This window comes from Lagenorhynchus albirostris, chromosome 4 (assembly GCF_949774975.1).
Source record: "Lagenorhynchus albirostris chromosome 4, mLagAlb1.1, whole genome shotgun sequence".
Classification (NCBI taxonomy): Eukaryota; Metazoa; Chordata; class Mammalia; order Artiodactyla; family Delphinidae; genus Lagenorhynchus; species Lagenorhynchus albirostris.
In genome coordinates this window covers 68,041,453-68,061,121 of record NC_083098.1, presented here as the reverse complement: position 1 = coordinate 68,061,121, position 19,669 = coordinate 68,041,453, and the positions used below count along the sequence as shown (strand labels likewise).

At 32.9% G+C, this 19,669-nt stretch overlaps 1 protein-coding gene across 9 annotated transcripts in view; it reads left to right on the top strand.

Annotated features, from left to right (window-relative positions):
• ADGRL3 (adhesion G protein-coupled receptor L3) overlaps positions 1 to 19,669 on the top strand; it is an 854,596-nt gene that overhangs the window by 359,831 nt on the left and 475,096 nt on the right. For all 9 annotated transcript variants that reach the window (XM_060148098.1, XM_060148094.1, XM_060148096.1 and 6 more), the window contains one exon: positions 10,775 to 10,988. In XM_060148098.1, coding sequence (XP_060004081.1) covers positions 10,775 to 10,988 — 214 coding nt within the window. Of the gene's footprint in view, positions 1 to 10,774; positions 10,989 to 19,669 lie in introns of those variants that run through there.

Genomic DNA, 19,669 nt, shown 5'->3' with positions numbered 1-19,669 from the left:
TGATTAGATTTATTGTTCTAATCTCGGGTGCATTACACAGACACTAGTGTTCAGCACTGACTGGGTGAGTTTATATATGTGAAAGCTGTTATAAAGCTTGTGGATAAAGGATTTATAAACCCTGTTGTATATGTTTTTCAATATTGAAGATTACCAAAGAGGTTATTACAAGGTCTTTTCTGCAGAAGATTTACCCTGCTGAATTAGAAAATGTCTTAGCATTGCTTTCCTTAAGGATAAAACAAAACAAAAACTTTTAAGCCACTGAAAGCTCTTTATCCTTTCCAAGGAATATAGTGTGTTTGCGGGGAGAGAGGAGGGGACGAATGTAAGTAGGTGCTGCTTGTATATTTCTGAATCGCGTTTGCAGTGCAGTAGAGAGTTCATTCACTGTTCAGGAATTCCTTCCCTTCAAAATTAAATGTCATTTAGTCTTAACTTGAGACATCACTGTTTATTCAAAACTTATATATATCCTTCTCTAAATTTACTGTATATTTCTTGTTAAAATCTATATGACTACAGATTTTCTCTGTTATATGACAAGAATAACATAAACTTGAAATTTGGCTATTTGCAATAAAGAAAATCATATTTATATACTTCAGTAAAAGTATAATGACTACATTTGAGAATTAATGTCACATTTTAAAAGTAAAGTAGTGATTTTCCATCTTAACTGCAGTAGATTTTCACACAAAGGAAATTTTCATATTAGTTTTTGTGATACAATATTAAAATGTATTAAAATGTTAGGAAAGAAATCTTAAAATTCTTAAAATAATAGTATTATGCTGTTATGTTTTGTGCTATTAAAAAAAAGGCCCCTGTCAGACACAGTAATTGGAATATTTAACTTGCATTTCATATTTGGAAATAAGGCTTCATTTCATCAAAGGAATGGCAATCCATAAACTTTATATTATTGATAACTAGTGTGATATTGTCACATTGCCTTATGTATTTCCTGACAGAACTCCCCTTCCTTTGTTCTTTCTGTTTGTGTGACACACAAGAAGAGTCATTGCATCTTTTCTCTCACTTGTATGACTTTCTAGTTCATGCCTCACATTCTTAGCATATTGGGCTAAACCAAATTTTCCTGGTGTACACTAAATGGGGATGATAATATTGACAAGCTTTTATAGTTTGGAGTTTGAAATACAATGATACTTTTTTTTAAATTAATTTTTATTGGAGTATAGTTGCTTTGCAATGTTGTGTTAGTTTCTACTGTACAGCAAAATGAATCAGCTAAACATATACATATATTCCCTCTTTTTGGATTTCCTTCCCATTTAGGTCACCGCAGTACATTGAGTAGAGTTTCCTGTGCTACACAGTATGTTCTCATTGGCAATGATACTTTAAAAAAAATAAAATGATACTTTTAAAATTAAAACACCCAATATGTATTAGCAATTACCATCATCATATCGCCTTTTGTGTCATCAATTTCCAGACTCTGTTATCTTTCACCTAATCTGTTTGAATAATTATTTGTTAGTGCTTTTTAAGATTAATTTCATTAATATTATTATTACGTTATTCTTTTATGCTGTAATCTTCCACTACCCTGTATTTGGACTATATTCTGAATCTAATTTGAAGCCTCTTTCTGATTTGACTGCTGTTTAGTTCCTGTCTGCCATCTACTCCCAAATCTCTTGTGAATATAATTTCTTTTCCCCATACTTATTGAGTTATAATTGACATAGAATATCGTGTTTGTTTAAGGTGTACAACGTGTTGATTTGATACCCATGTATGTTGTGAAATGATTACCACATTAGAAGTAATTCACACCTTCATCACCTCACATAATTGCCATTTATTTTTTTGTGATGGGAACATTTAAGTGTTCTTAGTAACTTCCAAGTATATAATATAGTTTTGTTAACTATAATCACCATGCTGTACATTAGATGTTCAGAACTTATCCATATTACAACTACTGGAAATTTAAACCCTTTGACCAACATCTCCCCATTTCCCTTAACCCCCAACCCCCAGAAACCACTATTTTGTTCTCTGTTTCTATGAGTTTGGCTATTTTAGATTCCATATATAAGTGGTATCTTACAGTATTTGTCTTTCTCTGGTCTGACTTACCTTACTTAGCATAATTTCCTGAAGGTTCATCATTGTTTGTTACAGATGGCAGGATTTCCTTTTTTCACATGACTTAATAATATTCCATTGTGTATATATATATATATATACCACAGCTGCTCTATCCATTTATCCATCGATGGATACTTAGGTTGTTTCCATATCTTGGCTATTGAGAGTAGTGCTGTAATGAGCAAGGGGGTACAGATATCTCTTTGAGATCCTCACTCAAAATGCTGAATATAGCTCTCTTTGCTCAGAATTTCTGCCTGGAATATTTTGTTATCTTTTCTCCTATATTCATATATTATTTCATCTTTAAAGGACATCTCAAGTTTGCTTCCTTCAAGAAATCTGTCTTAAGAAACTAAACAAATTTATCGCTTCATTACTTTGTAATCTGTTTCACATTTTCATTGTACTTTATGATGGTTAAACCTTACATAGGTTGTGCACTCTCTCTTCAACTCTAAGATTCTAGAGTGAAATGGAGACACTTAGGAAGATTCTCAGTACTTTTGCTCTGGATCATCTGTCCATCTGCTCTCCCCTGCTGTGAGCTTTCACCCATCTGATCTTGTTGGCATTATTCTATAATCTTTGGGTTTTAGTAATCATCGATGCTATCTTTTGCCTTTAGGGATTTTGCTACACTCACATTATTAGGGTTCTCTAGATTGTTTTCCAGTTATATTCATGACATGAAATTTCTAAACTGTCAATTTTCACATATCACAGTTATCTATATTATCTATATCTATCTATCTAGGTCAATATGAAGTGATTTATTATGAGGGATTGACTCACAATTATGAAGACTGAGAAGTCCCATGATTTGCTGTTTGCAAGCTGGCAGCCCAGGAAAACCAGTGATGTAGTTCCAACCCGTACTCAAAAACCTGAAAATCAGAGGGCCACTGGTGTAGGCTCTGGCCTATGTCTGAAGGCCTCAGAGCAAGGGGCATCAATGTTAGAGGGCAGAAGATAGTTATCCCAGTTCAAGCAGAGAGAAAATTTACACTTCCTCTGCCTTTTTGTTGTATTCAGGCCCTCACCAGACCACCTTAAATTGGTGAGGGTGATCTCTGTTAGTCTACAGAATCAAATGCTAATCTTTGTTAATCTTTTCCAGAGATGCCCTCAGAGAGATGCTCAAAAATAATGGTTTAGCAGCTACCTGGGCATCCCTTAGCCCAGTCACAATGACACATAAAATTAACCATCGCACACGAATGTTTATCATTTTCTTGATTTCATATGATACCTCTGAAGCTCCTTCTGCCAGACTTTTGGAACCCCATTCTGTATAGGACCACTCCGAGGCCTGAGATAATCACCAATGTGGATGGAGAATTTAAACAATATCCACGTCTTGTGTTTAGTAACTCCCAGCAGCCACATTGTAACTGATAAATATACATTTAGAGTTAAATTGGCATATCTTTTAAAATTTCTTTTGAATTGTATAATTCTTTTTACTGGATTCTTGTTTATCTTGAAATTATAATTTTACTCTTAAGAACACTTCGAACAGCCAGTTTGGTGTTTTTGACATTTAGGAAAAGGCTGTGATAATAGTGATATGTGAAGTTTGACTCAGTTTTAAAAATTTTTGTCCCTCATGAATATAATTGGAAGACAATGTAGAGTATAATTTTATTAAATGTTGAAAACTTATAACAAGTAGATATGAGTTCATTTATTCAAACACTTGCTACATTTTTTAGGCAACCTCCATGTGGATAATGTCACTTAAAGGTTACCATTTCGTATATATATCCTCAAAAAGAATGATTAATGTTACCCTCATGCTGAAGCTCCATAAGTCAGAAGGATAGCTTTACAGTAATTGTTTTATGACATTCCTCTCATTAGGACATTTTTTCCCTGTAATTTCAGAAATTCTAAATTTCATGCTTTTCTTTCTGACCTCAGAACATAATTGCCTTTGGTTATTTCTTTATGGTGTCAATTTTAATTGTCACTGTGTTACACTTAATTAAATACTAAAGTATTTAAATTATATGTATTCTTTGTAGAAATAGACTTTTGAAATTCAGTATATTAGATGCTTACTGGTAGTAGATGTACTTTTATAGAAAGTAGATGATAGTTTGATATTTCACTGGATTTCCAGTGTTATTTTTGCTGCCAAACATTTCAGACTAGATTTTCAGAGCACATTTTTTAAAATTTGGATAAGTGTGTTGGCATGTAAAACAGCACAGAGAAAATACTTACATTTAAGAAAATTATGTCATAGGTTCTGCTGAAACTTAAAATTGGGAATATTTGCTTTTTGGCAGCATTTAAGTAATGAAGAATTTTTAAAAGGCATTGCAATACTTTATTATAGGCAGTAACCCACTTCCAGATATGTAAGTGTCCTTCTCTATAATTAAGAAACACCTTTAAAATCATTAGCCTTGACCTACAAATAGTTTAATTTACTTCTTTATCATAAGGAACCAGATCTATTTTCTTTTTATTTTAAAGTTTTCAAAAGAGACTTTTTTTCCCCTTCTTATGATCATTGGGATACAGGGGGGGAAAAAAAACTTAACACCTATTAGTAATCTGTTTTTAGTGCTGAACCTGGATTATCTATGTATTATATATAATGCATAATATAAAATATGTATATAATAAATTATATATATATGGAATGTTATATTTTTTAAATTAATGGCCCAAACTATGTTTAAGCAAAGGGATGGTAATATTAGACTCTCTGTGTGGGTCATTCATAGTATTTTTCTTTTATTGATTTGGTAATTCTTCAGTATCATCCAACAGTTTCAATGTCCACTCTTTAAACATTCCTTCATAATTGATTCTGCACTGTATTAGTAATATATAGCCCAAAACTTAGTGGCTTAAAACAGTAAACGTTTATTATCTTCTGTGGTTTTTTTAGGTTAGGAATCTGGGAATAGTTTAATTTGCTGGTTCTGACTCCAGGTCTCTCATAGGGTTGTAGTTACCCAAAGGAAGGGTTTCTTGTGGCTGGAGGGTCAGCCTCCAAGATGCCTCACTTGCCGGCCTTGCAAGTTCATTCTGGCTGTCAGCATAGTGTTCAGTTCCTTTTCTGGACCTCTCCTTGGGGCTGCTTGAATGTGCTCAAGATTTGGTGACCGGCTTTATACAAAGTGAGTGATTCAAGAGAGGTTAAAGCTGCAATGTCTTGTTAATGAACTGCTCTTGGAAATCACACACTTTCTACCAGGCTGTGTCCATTAGAAGTGAGTCACTAAGTAAAGCCCACATTCAAGAGGAAAGGGAAAAAAAATGGAGAAGTAGCAAGGAATTATGAACGTATTTTAAAACTGCCACGTGGACATGTTTAATACAATCTTTCTCCCTCCATGGGTTATCTTATCTACTGCTCTGGTTTGAGAACTACCTTACAATTCTCAAATTTATGAAGATCTCTCTTCTAAATCACTGACCTGTATTCAACTTCCTACTAGATTTTGTTCATGGCACTACAATCTAATCACTTGCTTATGCCAGAAACCTGGTAGTCATCCTTGTACCCTCACTTTTACCCTTCATGTTCAACCAATCATCAAATCATGTAATTTTTTTTGTCCCTAAACATAGGTCAAATATGTTCTATGTCATTACCCATTTAAAGCAACTGTTTTATCTTTACCGCTGCAAAATAGCCTTTTAATTTGCATTTTCTTATCTATGCTTAAAATTTTTTCTTAGTAAATTTAATTTTATTTAATACATGGGATTTGGGGTAAACAAAGTATAAAAGTAAGGAAATGAAAAATAAATAAAAATATAAGCTGTATTGCTAATAGTTTTTAATATCACAACAAACAGACACATAGGGCAGGCTGAAGATTTTAGTTTCTGCCTCATAGAGAATAGACTGCACCATTTATTTTTGAGTGGATCATTGAATATGTAAAACAATCCATGGAAAACCAGATTTGAACAGTGCATTGAAGGCTTGGCCCAGGGAGAGATATATATAAGTGCTTGATTCATCTGTCCTAAAATTAAGTAGCAGTGGCAGGCATATTGTCCGTTTAGTGAAAATCTAAATGAAAATCTTCCTTAAATAGATACACAGTGCTTTTCTCTATGTTATATATATGATCATCAACTAAGTAGTACGCTTTTCTACATTTCTTCAGTGGCTACTGATACTCCACCTTCTGCATTTATTCTCCTCTACATCTATCCTCTTCAGCTACTTACTGTTATTACCATGGTTTTAGACTATAGTCTACTTCTAGACTCATGAATCCAAATGAAAATTAAACGTTCCTGAGTGTTATCCTGACACCTTAAATTCAACATGTTTAAAATCTTAATTAATTATACTGGGTTAATGCCCTCAACCAACTAACTGGCTGCTTACCTCTTAATCTGTGTTTAGTCTTTTACTTATTGATATCCTTTGTCCTAAAATCCTATGTCTCAAGTAGCACTCCCTTCTTTGAATGCTACCCTGTAAAGCCCTAGGGTTATCCTAGCAAATCTCTGACCCCTGTCCTTGAGTCCAGGAGGAATCAATTGACTCTGGTCATCAGCTTTTAGCACCCTGCTCCCACCCTCACCCCATCTTTAGACTGGTATCTTTAGTTATCATAACCCACATCCACCAAGAATTTAAAGCATTTTGAGTCAAAAGTCACCAAGCAGGATTGCAGTAGGAAAGCCCAAGAAGAGAGTAACAAAAAACAAGAAGTTTTAACAACAGATTGGCTGAGGTCTCAGAAAAGGAAGAATAAGAGTGATTTGTGCAGAAACAAGTGAGCAAGAACTGGGAGCTAATTCTCCTGTTGTTTAATCCTTGGTCAGGAGCACTTTTAATTAGGGATGTGTTCTGCATGGAACTTGGGCAATTCCTGAGGTTCTGGACGTCCTTAGCAGAGAAGCTTAGTTTCATTTGCGTCCTCTTAGTCCCATGGTCAGTGGGTAGTTCCAAAGTGCAGCATCTTAACAGAAGTCTACCAGATTTCACATCTGAAGCTTTTCCCATTTATTCAGCCAATGTCTATTACACACCTAATAGGTGACACTCTGTTCTTTGTTACCACAAATTAACTCATGTTATGAAAATGAGAAGGACCTCAAGAATATGCCAACTGGGCTTCCCTGGTGGCGCAGTGGTTGAGAGTCCGCCTGCCGATGCAGGGGACGTGGGTTCGTGCCCCGGTCCGGGAAGATCCCACGTGCCGCGTAGCGGCTGGGCCCGTGAGCCATGGCCGCTGAGCCTGCGCGTCCGGAGCCTGTGCTCCGCAACGGGAGAGGCCACAACAGTGAGGGGCCCGCGTACCAAAAAACAAAAAGAAAAAAAAAAAAGAATATGCCATCTTTTCCCCGTATTATTTCACTGGCTAACTTGCATTGAATTGTTGACATTTTCCGTGTCTTAGTTGTTTTCTCTAGTAACCAAAGTCTCTCCGTTGTTAGCATGGTAACTGAATGAGAAAACAACTGAAAGACAAAACAACAACAACAAAAATCTTTTAACTTAAGCATATTTTTCCATTGGACTTTAGTTGCTGATTAAAGCATTTAGCAATGTAATTAAAATAATTTAAATAGCTAATTAGATATGTTATAGAATAGTTTCCAGTAATACATTCCTTTAAACAAAGCATTCATTATTCAGGAATGCAATTTATCACTGAGTTACTGATACTAATGCAATTATATGTTAAATGGAAGAAAGCATCCACAAATCAACCCTAGTACCCTGTAAAAATTTCCATATCTATAACTTTTGAATAATCCTTATAGGCTCAAACGAGATACATGGGAAATTTGCCCTCGACATTTTAGTTGACTTTGCCACTGTCTGGTTCTAAGTCATGTTTTTGACAGTTAAGACCCAAATTAAAGCTATGTCTGTGTACGCGTTTTAGCAAAATGGACTGATGAGTTTAATCAACCAAATTGTCCCCTTAGTCAAACAATGCTTTGACTTTATTATTTGCTTATTTTTATTTCTTTGTTAAACTAACTTGTTTTTTAACAATATGACTTAATAGGTTAGGTTAACAAAATATAGCAAGATCAACTCAATGTTTGGAAGCAGTTTCAATCTGATTTTTAAAAAATGGCTATACCAAAGACTACCCTGTCAAAATGTTGACTCAGGAACAAACTTTAAAAGTATTGTTACCGGGCTTGCCTGGTGGCGCAGTGGTTAAGAATCTGCCTGCCAATGCAGGGGACATGGGTTCGAGCCCTACTCTGAGAAGATCCCACATGCCGCGGAGCAACTATGCCTGTGCGCCACAACTACTGAGCCTGCGCTTTAGAGCCCGTGCCCTTCAACAAGAGAAGCCACCGCAATGAGAAGCCTGTGCACCACAACAAAGAGTAGTCCCCGCTCACCACAGCTAGAGAAAGCCCGCTTGCAGCAACGAAGACCCAATGCAGCCAAAAATAAATTTATAAAAAAAAATAATTATTACCACCAATCTTTGTGTTAACTCTCTTTGATCAGTGCTGTGGATGTGCTAGATTCAGGTGTGTGTGTTTGCGTGTGTGTATCTGTCTGTCTGTGTTTGAGGGGGATTGAGGACAAAACAAGAAAGATGTTGAATGACAACCAGAATGGAATTAACTGTGCAGTGCAGCTTGAGTGACCTATTCGGAAGTTATGCGTGTGGTCTTTGGTACATGTATAGTTTTTCCAAAATGGTATAGAAACGGTATAAAAACTAATGTCATTTTCTATTTTGAAATAATAGGTATGGTTTCATAAACCAAATCAATATTTTCTGTAGAGTTTCAAGTGAAAATATTTATAGTAATAAAATCTCTTTTTCCCTGTTCCCACTCTTTTTACACTTTCTTGCTTCTCTCCTCCCTTCTTTGCTTTCCACATTTCATGCTTACTAAAAAAGCCATAAGAAAAGGTGAATGTATTTATTTAAATACATTTTTATGTATGTGCCAGCATTAGTGAGTTAATCAACTATCAATGCAAATTTATAGCTATCATGTATTTATCTCTATAATTAATTCTCTTATGTGAAAATCACCTTACTAGCTGGTTGGTAAAGAATTTAAGAATTTCAATTTATGTGCTTTTAAAAGAAGACTTGTTGAGTTTTTACAATTAAACATTTGACTGTTTTCCAATAATGTACTGATTATATTCACAGTCTTGGATTGTGAAACTGTTAAATCTGACGTGAAAAGATAGACAGTTTGCTGTATAAAAATGAAATATATATATTCAGCAAACATATGAAACCAAACAACAAACTAGAAAAACATATTTGCCACAAGTATAAAGGACAACTTTTCAATTTTCTTCTATCCAAACAACTTTTACAATAACAATGTATAATAAAAAAAGATGAAGGGTCAAGAAACATGGAAATATATTTCATTGTATAAATAAAGTGGTGAAAATTCAAATAAGGACGTTATATCATTCTTTGTCTATCACATTGGCAAAATATAAAGGAATTGGTAATGTGTAGTTTTGAAGAGGAAGGTACTGCTGGTGGAAGTATACATTTTTATTAAGATTTTTGGACATCTAGTTGTTGATATTTGCCAAATTTCAAATATATTTATGCCTTCATCAATTTCATTTATTAACATATACTGTAAAATATATTTGGATAGTTATATTTTTTCTAAAATATTATAGCCAAGGTACACAGGTAAGTTTATACTTCTTGCAGTATTATGACACAAAAACACTGGGACATTTCTTGTTTTTTGAATTTTATTTTATTTATTTTTTTATACGCAGGTTCTTTGTAGTCATCCATTTTATACACATCAGTGTATACATGTCAATCATTTCTAAGTGCCCATTAACATAAGACCAATTAAATAATGTTTTATATGTATATGTAATGTAGCCATTAAAAATGAGGGATACAACATAGGAATGAAAAGACTTCCACCATATATTGTTAAATTAATAAGTAAAATAAATCAAGATATGAAACAATGTGTGTAGTGTGACACTACCCGATTAAAAGTTACTTAAGAAAATTAAAAGAGGGATGGGAAGAAATATACAATGTTTGTTTTTTTTCTGTAGACAGTTCTAATAGAAAAGTCACCACATTTTTAACTGCTTACCTCTTGACGGTGTGGGAAGGGAGCTGAAGGAAAATTTAATTTGTCTCCTTACAAATCTCTGTTTTCTTAAAGAACATTCACTATTTCTATAATTAACTCAAAAAATATACTGATTATGTTATTACCTGAAACAATGAAACTGTTTCAGAATTGAAATAGATTATTTAAATAAGTATATATAAACTCAAGAGCAGTACGTTTTTTGTTGTTGTTCACGGTTTCTATTAAAAAACAAAACAAATACACACAGTATTCCCGAGGTTAATCTGAGAATCTTGTTTTACAAACTGCATGATATTTCTGTATAGTCTTTACCTCACATACCAGCCAGTGTTTTAGAAAATCCAGAGTGCTTTGTTCCATTTATAAGAAAAATACCTGTGAGATAAGGTTTCTAAGAAATAATTGTTATAGCTAGATTTTTAAAAATTCTGTCAAGTTACTGAAATGAGAGATAGTCTACTTTTAGTTAAAATTATGAATTGCAACTGCTTTATTCCTTTATATTAGTATATCAGAAATGGGTACTTTTCCTTTCTATGTAACAAAGATGACTTATTTTTCTTCCTCCTCCTGGTAGCTTTCAGCCGTGCCCCGATTCCGATGGCTGTGGTCCGCAGAGAGCTCTCCTGTGAGAGCTACCCCATAGAACTCCGCTGTCCAGGAACAGATGTCATCATGATTGAAAGTGCCAACTATGGGAGGACTGATGACAAAATTTGTGACTCTGACCCTGCTCAGATGGAGAATATACGATGCTATCTGCCTGATGCCTATAAGATTATGTCTCAAAGGTATGATATTTCTAATATTCTTTGTGCATTTAATATAAACTCTCAACATGCATCTGTGTGACATACTGAGCATAGGTACACATAAAATTGTGTACTTTAGGATACTTTGAACTACTTTTTCAATATCAAACTATTCCCCATATCACTAAAATGCTAGTGCTAGAAATTGTAAATGGCATTTGGAAAATATTAGAATGTATTAGATTAGTTATTGTTTCATGTGTTCTATTCTGTATTCTCTAGAACTGAGTTCATTAGTTGAGAAACTAAATTTATTTTTCAGTTTTCATGAACAGAATTATGTAATTTTCTCCAGAAATTACAGAAAAATTATTTTACTGCTAACATTGATTTCCATTAGTGTGGGAAAAAGAGTAAAATTTAAATTCAGAGGCAATTTTATAACTATTAATCAAAAGATAATAAAGACTATTGAGTAATGATTATTTAGCCTTGGAAAACAATAAAAATATTACTTTGATATCTAGTATATAAATTAATTTATTTAATACATTTAAACTATCTGAAATATTACCATAGTAAAATAGTATAAAGTTCCATAGAATATCACTGGATAAGTAAAAAAAAAATCTTCAATTCTAAAGAGACTGGTCGATTAGAATCTATGCTATAGAAAGTTTATATTAAAATTTCTTGATAAATTAGTTAAATATTAAATATATCTCAAATATTTGTTCACTTATTATGATTTCTCAGAAATCAGTAACAGAGTCATTCATTTACGAAAAGCCTTCATACTTTCTGACTACTTGCTCACAAAGTATTTTTAAAAACTTAATCAATATATGATTTACTTAGTAATTTTGTTTTTCATTAGGATTTCTATTTAGGCATCTCTTTCTTTTGTTTAAGGGCTTCTTAAAATATGGGGGAGATCAAACATATGTAAAAATGAATTGAATTATAAAAGCAAAAACAGTGGATTTTAAGGATTATCTTTCTTGTACTTAAGAAAGCCTGCCTTATTTTTAACCTTCTTGATACTTAAAATTCTGATATTTATATTGATAGTCAATATTTTTATAAATTTCTGTCATATAAATTATTCAAAGAAATTATCACATGCCAGGATTTTGATGATCAGAGCATCTGAGGTATACTTGAAGGATAGTGGTCTCTGGGCAAATCTGAGAGCTTTTATTTGTCTATTTCTAAAATGCTGGCTCATGCTAAGGTGAGTGTTAATGAGAAATAAGATTTTAAAATTAGCAATTCCATTTGATTTAAGTTTGGTTGCATTTGGTTCTTCTTGTTGTCTCTTGTTGTTATATATTGACATACCTCCAACTATGGCTAAATTCTCTGATGTTATACCTAAAAGAAATCTAATCATTTTGTTGCCTGTAGGTGTTATAATCATCTTTCAGGAGTGGTTATTCCATAAGTAGTATGGAATGGGCACCATGACTAAATTGTTATTTTATTTGTTTCAGTCAGAAAACCAAACACAGGATTCTTCAGAATCCATTCGGGAAGTGGGTTGAGGAGGATTTTCTGCTTTTCTGTGATTAGGTTTTCATTTAAAATGTAGCAGAAGCATTAACTTCACTAGCTTTTTGATCTCTATATGATTTTCACCAGAATTGTCTTAATCCTTTCATTGATATTATTAATGGCTCCCAAAATAAGCCCATAATCTTATAATTATTGCAAAAAATAGTTACAGTGGATCCTCTGGAGCTACTGAATTATATGGGATGCATCTGTAAAGTGACAAATCTGCAGAGTAAAATTGCTTTAAGCACCCTGAGTAAATCATTTGTAGAAGCCTTCCTGGGGGGTTCTCAACTAAGAATTGTCAGTTAAAATAGCTGTGGTTGATTCTCCATGGAGGCAAGATTCTTGCTTGTATTTAGACCATTAAATGTACTACATTTACACTTGTCCAAAATAAATGGAGAGAAGAAATCTAGTCCCATTTTGTAAGCTACCAAGATATGGGATGATCACGTCCACTTAAGCTGCTTTATAATGAACTCTCACTGTCACGCCAATGATAGCATGTTAAATAATGTTCATAATTACTAATTATGATATGGGCACATAATATTAATTATGATGTCAACAGTTTAAATGATGTGTTTGAATTAAAATAATAGTAGAAAAAATCTTTTCCAAAAGGTGTTTTAGATTATTGTGTTTTCTTTCATTTAAACTTCTAGAAAGATATTATATCAGCCTAACAGTTTTAAGCATGTCTCTACATGGGAGGATTATCACTAAACTCAAAAATTTATTTGTGTATCTTTGCATAACCTTGTTAAAAACGCTTCCTAACTTACTTCAGCCTCATAAATTAGACAGATGTCACAGGCTATTGGGACTTCTATTCATGCAGATGTTTGAATACACATTGAATGAATGCATAAATAAAACTGTATACTAACATGTTAGTTAGGTGTGAAAAATTGGGGACTTGAATCAGAAAGGGTATGACATGTGATTTCCACATTTTTTTTCCCCAGTAGAACTATACAATCTGATATCTGCTCTAGAGAAGTCAGTCTCCTCACTGCCTTTCAGATTGAGCCTGGTGTTCTCAAATCTAAGTGTGTTCTCATGCCATTCTGTCCCCGATTTCTCTGAGTGTTCTGTGCTTTACTTTTTTCATTATACTACCAGAAGACTTTTTCATTATACTACTGGAACACATTTATTTATCCTTCTCAGAACTTCCGAGGCCACTCACCTGTTATCATCTACATCCATCATTTTTGCATCCAAACAATAAATGTGTAGTATCATATTTTAGACAGTTTTCTTGTGTAAACTGTAGGCTTCTAGAGGGCAGAGTTTCTGTTGTCTTACCTAAAACTAACTTTTAATATGTAATAATCAAATATATGCATATATATGTATATATTTCAAATCAAACCAAATATATATATATTTCAAATCAAATCAAATATATGTATAAATTTAGAAATACACCGTCCAATTTTGTCATGCCATTTAAAAACTTTCTTATCTTTATTTTCTGAGTCATTTTTGTTTCTTTTTACTTTATATACTTAAAAGTTTAAAAAGATAGTACATATAGCTTTTGAATATAAATGTGAAAATGACTGTTGGCAACCGATAACTACAGAAATTTTACATTTTTTTTTGTTTTTTTTTTGTTTGTTTGTTTGTTTTGAAATTTTACATTTTTAATGCAGCTGAGGTGTTTATGTTTTCTTCAGCTATTAATGGAAATACTTGCATTTTTTTTCTCTTCAATCTTTTTTATTGAAGTCTGGTTGATAAAACTTGCATTTATTAATTCCACCAATACCTGAAAGTCCATGATATGCCGTTCACTATGACAATTACTCTGCAGTTTGGTGGTTAAATAAGTCTGGCATGGTTCCTGTCCACAAAACTGTAGTTTTTTGGCCAATAAAAAACAAATAGCTATATCATTTGTTCAGTAATTTATTTTTATCTCAGTTACATTTATTGAAGAGTTCAAAACAAGAAGGAATACTCTTTTACCTAGATGATATTAGGGAGTATTCACTGAAGAGAAAGTGTTAGGCTCGTCCTTGAAGGATTGCAGCGTTAGTGGAACCGGAAGAGACCAAAGTGATATTAGATATATAAGTGGATGAATGCCAAAAAAGATCGTGGGAAACAGCTTCTCTTCAGTAACCCTTCACCCATCCTTTTCTGTCATGGCTTCACAAGCTTATTGGTGCCTGCTGTGCACAGCTTACTCTCTCTAGGCCCTCTTCCAAACGTGCCTGAAGCCAGCCCTCCACCATCAGCCATCCCTATAGACCCAGTACCCCTTGACAATTCGATGATAAACTAGCCTGGATGCTATTCCCTTGTCATTAAAAGCTCCGAATGGAGTCCTTCTTATAAATTGGACATAGATTCCATCTAAATGTGGGAAGTTTGAATATCATATGTAATGATATCTTCATGCCAGCTTTTTATGACAAATATTTAAAACATGTGGCATAACAGCCTTATTCTGCATAAAGTTGCCCATATTTTTTAGTTGAAAAGGAATTTTGAACAAGCATGTATATATGTATATGAAGTACAGTGATTTATTGAGGTATAATATATATACTGAAAATTGCACACATGATAAGTGTACAACTCAGTGAATTTTCACAAACCAAGCTTATCTAACAACAACTAAGTAAAGACAGAACGTTAAGGGTACCTCAGACCACACCTTGTGCTTTATATCAGCCATCCTCCCCTCAACCAAGAATTGCTGCTATTGGGACTTCTATCATCTTAAATTATTTTGCTCATTTTGTAATTTAAATAAATGGATTCATATAGTATATGCTTTTTGGTGTCTAGCTTCTTTCATTCAGTGTATTCAGTTTTAAATATAACTTTATTGAAGCATTTTTATATATCAAATTCACGCATTTTGAGTGTACAATGATTTTTTTTTTTTTTAGTAAATTTACCAAGTGGTACAATCATCACCATAAGTCAGTTTTAGATCATTTACATCACCACAGTAAGATTCTTCACGCCCATTGTTGTTAATCCCCATCTCCTTCTCCACCCCATGCAATGACTAGTCTATTTTCTGTCTTTGTGTCCATCCTTCATGCATTACTTTTTTAAGCTAAAACCTGAATATTTGAAGTCAAGTTAGATTTAGTGGGTGTTTCAATGGGGACTTTATCAAAGAAATACTAGCAGTTATTCCTGGAGGCATGGACATAAATATGTTGCTTGCCTTTTGAATTATGTTAGAATCAAAGATCATGAATCTACACATTTAAGAAGTACCCTCTTTAGAGTTTTCTATCAAGGAGAGATGTTAAATGTATAAAGTAGGAGTAATTTTTTTCTGATTGAGTGATTTAAGTTTTACTTTTAATCTTCCAGCACCATTTTAGCAATATTACATTTTCACATGTCATAGTCACATCAAGAACATGCGGAAAAAAAAAAAGAAAAAGAGGCAGGGAGGGAGAATTGTTTCTCACCTTTCCAGAAAAGTTATGTTTCAGTTTATATCAGTATCACTTCAGGGGATTTTACAGTATACAAAAAAGCCTTTGTTTTTGTTGTGTTTAATCCTGGTGAAGTTAAGAACTCTTTCAATAGCAGTAGAAGAAGAAACGCCAGTGGCAGTTTTTGTATGTACATTGCTGAATAAATGTTCTGCAATAACTGTGTATGTAGACATGAGTTTTTCAATTTGAGTATTCTCCTTTGCTTCCTTGACAGATTCATTACATCATGTCTTGTATTTCTCTTATGAATTATAACAGATCAAAAACAATCCCGCATATCAGGGACTTTTCCATTGAATCCATATTCTAATGCAGTAAAATGAACAAAAGAACAGATAGGCCTAGAAACAGAAAGGAAAAAAGGAGGGAAGGAAATGAAGGAAGGAAGGAAGAAAACTCCCATTCCCAAAGCCCAAATGTAGAGAATATGAAGAAACTGGAAAGTTTCTATCTGGAAAGCATTTATCTCTTCTTCTCTAATATTTTGTCCCATTTTGATTCTGAGAATACATATTTGGTAATATTCTACTAAAATGCTTCCTAGTAATCTTTACTAATATTAACTTAATTTTGAATGAAATTATATGTTAGGTATGTGTAGTTTGAAATTCAGAGAGTTAGTAAATGATTCAAGTATTTCAGGATAGCTTAGGATAAAAGTTAAAGGGAGTTGTGTTGGCTGTCTCTTACAGGTCTTGGGGAGTATTAACACTTTGTGCAGCCATTTTCTAAGCACTGTTCATGGAAACGTGGAATCCCTGAGTCCTTTCTTGGGATTCCACAGGGTCCAAACTCATAAAAAATCTGAAATAAAATTTGCCATTTTGATTGTATTTGACATAGGCACTGATGGTGCAAAAGCAGTGGTAGGTAACTGTGGGCATCTTAGCAGGGATCAAGGTAGCAACAACAGTGTACTTTTAAAAATATGTCAGTTATTTTAATTTCTAATATGATAAATATTGATAGCTATAACTCATATAAACTGATAGTCTTTGAGAATCTTAATTATTTTGAGAGTTAAAAAGGTCATGACACAAAAACTTAGGAAAATCGATGATTCAAACAACTATTTTTTCATTTCTACTTATTGGCTGAAAATTAGTGATTTGTGTTTTGTTTTCATTGTTTTTACATTGCGTAATACTCATTCTATTTGCTTTAAAATCATCTAGACATTTTCTATGAGTGAATTATTTTTGAAGGGAAGAATATCTGCATGTTATATATATATTATATATATATTCTGCTAATACAGAATCAAATGAGAATTAGACTCATTGCCTGAAAATTACTAACATAATTTTCTGTTCAGACACTCATAATTCTCATAAAATTATGAAAACCTCCTTAAATTAAAAATAAAATGATTAAAACAATAGAAACTTAGAATAGCTAATTTTTAAATAAAAAGTACTGCACAGGTTAACTGTATGATTTTGTAGGAGGGGAGGGAGAGCCCTGCCATGATATTATTCTAAACACAAATATGTTGGAAGAAGTAAATTTATAAGTATGTATACTGGGAAAAATATTTTTCAATTTAATGTATTGTTGATGTCAATTTTCTTTTTTAAAAAGAGTCAACCTTGTAAAGACAGAGTTTAAGAAGTTTTGGGCACTCTTTGTTTCCAGGCACTCTTTAAATTTTCTGACTTCTTTTTAATTTAGCAGTGTTAATGGTTATTCCAATGCTTGTAGCCATTAGTAAATGCATTGGCAAACAAACTAAACAAAATAAACCTAGAAAGGACCTAGAAATACAGGTAGAATGACAGTGATAGATTTACCTGGAATTTGCCCTGTTTCTCATAGATTTATAAAACATAAGAATCACTTTTTTTTCATTCATAGTAAATGACAATCATAATCGTTTCCCCACCTCTAGCTTTTTAGAAATTTTTTACTCTGTGGTCACTATGTAGAACTTGACATCTTGTGTAAAGTGTTAGAAGATATTACCAAGAGAAGAAACATAAGTAGTTTCTGAAAATTAGAGAATATAGGATAAAAACACCAAAGCAATTATCTTGAGTATAGCTTAAATCCAAATAGAAAAGAACTAAACAGATTATGAACATAAATTCTGTCACTGATTAATGGGATGTCACTGGACTCTGGAGGAAAATAATTTACAGTGATATGTAGCAAATATTTAGAATAAATACCTCAGTTTCTCTATCATTACAATGATTTTAAAGATTGCTGAGGATATTGGGGCAGTGGCTTTTGAAGTACTCTGCCTTTCAGTTTTCGTTTTACTGATGAGAAGGCTAAGTTACACAGAGTTAAGAAATTTACCTGAAATTACTTAACTTACTGTATGGTGCAAACATACCTGCTCTCTTTGGGCACAAGCCCTGTGATTTTTTTACTGTGCTCTTTTTTCTTCTTCTAAGACACTAAGAATACTTTTTTTTTCTCTTTTTTTAACTTTGAGTGTAGTTGATTTACAATATTGTGTTAGTTTTAGGTGTACAGCAAAGTGATTCAGTTATATATATATATATTTTTCCAATTATTTTTCTACTATAAGTTATTATATCGAATATTGTTCCCTGTGTTATACAGTAAATCCTTGTTACTCATCTGTTTTATGTAGAGTAGGTTGTATCTGTTAATCCCATACTCCTAATTTATCCCCCCCTTTCCCCTTTGTAACCATAAGTTTGAGTTCTGTGAGTCTGTTTCTGTTTTGTATATAGAATCATTTGTACTATTTTTTAGATTCCAGATATAAGTGATATAATATTTATCTTCATCTGACTTCCCTCAGTATGATAACCTCATACTAATTGCTGCAAATAGTAATATTTCATTCTTTTTTATGACTGAGTAATATTCCATTGTGTTTATATACCATATCTTCTTTACCCATTCATCTGGTGATGGACACTTAGGTTGCTTCTATGTCTTGGCTCTTGTAAATAAATAGTGCTGCTATGAACATTGGGGTACAAGTATCTTTTTGAATTAGAGGTTTTTTTTTTCTGGATATATGCCCAGGAGTGGGAATGCTGGGTCATACGTATGGTAGCTCTATTTTTAGTTTTTTAAGGAAACACCATACTGTTTTCCATAGTGGCTGCCCAATTTACATTCCTATTTAACAGTATAGGAGAGTTATTATCTGTAGACTTTTTGATGATAGCCAGTCTGACAGGTATGAGGTGATACCTCATTGTGGTTTTGATTTGCATTTCTCTGATAACTAGTGATACACTAAGAATAATTTTTGTCACAAGGAAAGGTCTTTTCCCTTTTATAGTACATCAGAAAAAGCAAGTCAGATAGTCAAATCCATCCACATTTTATATAATTCCATCTGTTGGTCAAACAAGAGAAGGGTTTTAATAAAACCAACCTTACAAAATTGATCAGTGTAGCCATTTAGTTTCATCTTCAGGAAAATATCCTTAATATTTAGGATATTATGTGCTTGAATAAATAGAAAGCATATTCAGTTGTTATTGATAATAATAATACATGTTAACATTTATTGTGTGCTTTTTATTTGCCGTAAACTCTGGTAATGAATTTACCTTTCATTATCTCATTTATTCCTCTCAATAACACTAAGAGATACATATTGTTATCACTTCCATTATACAAATAAGTAATTAAAGCACATAGAAATTAACTTGCTGAAGAATTTATTTTAAGCCAATGTACTACTGCCTTATT